This window comes from Mustela nigripes, chromosome 5, assembly GCF_022355385.1.
Source record: "Mustela nigripes isolate SB6536 chromosome 5, MUSNIG.SB6536, whole genome shotgun sequence".
Taxonomy (NCBI): domain Eukaryota; kingdom Metazoa; phylum Chordata; class Mammalia; order Carnivora; family Mustelidae; genus Mustela; species Mustela nigripes.
In genome coordinates this window covers 26,400,420-26,403,628 of record NC_081561.1, presented here as the reverse complement: position 1 = coordinate 26,403,628, position 3,209 = coordinate 26,400,420, and the positions used below count along the sequence as shown (strand labels likewise).

At 41.4% G+C, this 3,209-nt stretch overlaps 1 protein-coding gene across 1 annotated transcript; it reads right to left on the bottom strand.

Annotated features, from left to right (window-relative positions):
* Window positions 1–1,261: 1,261 nt before the first annotated feature.
* On the bottom strand, window positions 1,262–2,206 carry LOC132018556 (olfactory receptor 2H2-like). The gene has a single exon (XM_059401515.1). The coding sequence runs from the start codon at window positions 2,204–2,206 to the stop codon at window positions 1,262–1,264; it is 945 nt and encodes a 314-aa protein (XP_059257498.1).
* Window positions 2,207–3,209: the final 1,003 nt, after the last annotated feature.

Here is a 3,209-nt window from a genome sequence, read left to right as displayed (position 1 = left end):
TCCCACGATCCTGGGATCATGACCTGAGCTGAAGGCAGAGGTTTTAACCCACTGAGTCACCCAGGCACCCCATAAGCATTGTTTTTTATAGACAGTGAGAAACTACGTTACATCCTCACAGAAATTATGCTGTTATTTCTGAGCAGAAAGTGAGAGCAACAGGGCCTGATCCTAGTTCCACCTATATAGGAAACTGGCACCAGTGAATGAAAGGCAACTAAGGATAGAACACGGTTAACTAGACAATCTATACAACAAAGCCAATAATTTATACTTACGATTTTAATGAAACTAATGAGAACAGTCAACACTTAAAGCAATAGCTAAAAAGCAACACAAATAAATCTTTGGTTCATGATATTCAAAAGTCCAAATGCATGCAGCATGGTAATCAGCCTGAGGCAGGAACTGGAGAACAATTCTCTCTCCACTAAGCAATACAGAAGATTTTGTTTAGTATCTGCACTCACCATTTGACCATAAGCTCCATGGTGCTGATGATTTTTTCTTATCTACCATTATATCCCCAGCCCTACTACATAATAGATGTATAATGGAAAGTGAATGAACAAGAATTGGATCTGGTCAAAAGAAAGCTATTTGATTATAACAGCATCTAAAAATGAATAAAAAAATCAAGTCTATTCCTGTAATTAGGGGTTTGGCATGTCAGGGCTCAAACTAAGAATCTGGACCCTAAAAGTGGTAAATGTGGACTTCTACTTGGCTGACACCTTGCACTGGGTAGTTCTGGGCACATGATGCATCAGCAATAGTCCTGCTGTGGCAACAAGGCTCCAGTGACTGGGAACTGAGACCCACCAGATCAGAGTGCCAGAGAACACAGAAGTTCCTTAAAGTTTTCTGTCTCAAAACTTTCAGACCCTTTTTGGGCTGATCATTTGGATGAAAGTTGTGGTTGAGCTTGGAGGAAAATAGAAAGAAGGAAAAAGAAAGAAATGTCAAGACACAAAATATATTGCTTGGTCTTTTATTTTTCTCTGTGTTTCAATTGTATTGAGCATTCTTTAAGAGAACAATGTTAAGTGTAGTCATTTCTATATCATACTATGCCTCAGTCAGCACCCCAAAGAAAGTGAGGGCCTAATCAGTCACTGATGAATGGGGCTGAAGTCTCAGGGTGAACGAAATACAGCTAACTCTCCCCTACTTTGGGGTTAGATGGTAAATCTTCAGCTTTTTGCCATGAGGTTCTTCTCTCTTCACAAGTTAAGCTAGAGACCAATATATGTCAGCCACTTCAGTTATTCCGGGAATCCCAGGTCCTCCTCCCCAGTCTTATTAGTGCCCCCTTGACCTCCTTGTTCCTTAAGGTGTAGATGAGTGGGTTAAGGGATGGGGTTGCAACAGTGTAGAAAAGGGTGAGGAACTTGTCCTGTTCCTGAGCATAGCGGTTCTTGGGTTGGAGGTAAACAGCTGTGACCGTGCCATAGAAGAGGGACACCACAAGAATGTGAGAAATGCAGGTGCTGAATGCCTTCTTCTGCCCTGCAGCTGACTTTATTTTCAGCACAGCCTTAGCAACAGCCCCATATGAGGAAAGAATGATGACCAGGGGTACCACCAGGAGAATGATACTGGCTATGGACATCTGGATTTCATTGTAGGTGGTGTCTGCACTAGAGGCCTGAATCAGGGCTGGGACTTCACACACAATGTCATCCACCTTGCGGTGGGAGCAGAAGGGCAACTGGAGGGCGGCAGGAGACTGGATCAGAGACTGAACTAGGCCAGTCCCCCATGCAAGGATGGCCAGCTCCAGGCAGAGTTTGGGGTGCATGATAGCAGTATATTGCAGTGGATGACACACTGCCACATAGCGGTCCACAGCCATGACCACAAGAAGGACACATTCAGTGGCCCCAAGCCATAAGAAGACATAGAGTTGAATGGCACAGCCAATGTAGCTGATGGTCTTCTTTGGACCCCAGAAATTAACTAACATCTGTGGAACGCAGCTGCTGGTGAAACAGAGATCTAGCAGGGAAAGGTTGCAAAGAAAGAAATACATGGGGATGTGGAGTTTAGGATCCTTCGAGGAAACAAGAATTATGACTGTATTTCCTGCAATAGTCAAACAATAAAAGATCAGAACAACCCAGAAAAGTATCTTCTCCAAATATGGCTTCTCAGAAAAGCCCAGGAGGATGAAATCACTGTGGCTGTCATTGCAAATTGTGATCATAGCTTCTGGAGCAGTCACCTCTTTGGAAAATCGTTCAAAAGTAGTGCTCAAAAGCCTGTGATGGTTCCAATACAGAGGCAGAAAGAGGGGCAGTATGACTTATTTGACTCCTTCCTACTCAAAGATGAGATTCTGCTACCTATAGTTTAGGGAAAAATAAAAGATTCAGTGACCTCTCCTAATCTTTGATACATGTCATTCATTAAGTCTCTGTTTCTTTTCCTCTTTTTGGTCTTCTTCATATTTTACCCAATTAGAATTTCTCATTATAAATATTATGTAAAGGATATATTAAACAGCTATTAGTGAAATTCACTTTGCTAAGTAATAAGAGACTATCCTATCTTTGCTTTCAAATATTGTACATTTACAACATTTATCATACAGTTTTTTTTAAGATTTTATTTATTTATTTGACAGAGAGAGATCACAAGTAGTTGGAGAGGCAGGAAGAGAGAGAGAGAGGAGGAAGCAGGCTCCCCGCTGAGCAGAGAGCCCGATGCGGGACTTGATCCCAGGACCCTGAGATCATGACCTGAGCCGAAGGCAGCGGTTTAACCCACTGAGCCACACAGGCACCCTATCATACAGTTTTTAATAAAAATTACTGTTTAACCATATCTTCTTTTGGCTTTTATGTCTTCATATTTTTTGGCTTGTTTCTCTTTATCTTTATATCTCAATTTATCTGAACATTCTCCTCCCATTGTCTTCCCATCATGTCCTTCAATCTCCTCCTTCTTCCTTCTCATTCCTTCTCACCTTCTCTTGATTTCTGAGCTTGAATTCCTCCTGTTACTTAATGCTATGTGATCTTAGGAAAGCTATTTAAATTTTTCTTTCTTACCTTAGTTCTTTCCTTAGATTTTCTATTTGGAAAACAGAGGACAATCATAGAAATTACCTATGGGTGTTGGAGGAATTAAATGTGAAAACACAAAGAAAACAGAGAGAAAGAGAGAGAGATACAAGTAGAGAGAGAGAGAGAGAGAGAGAGAGAGAG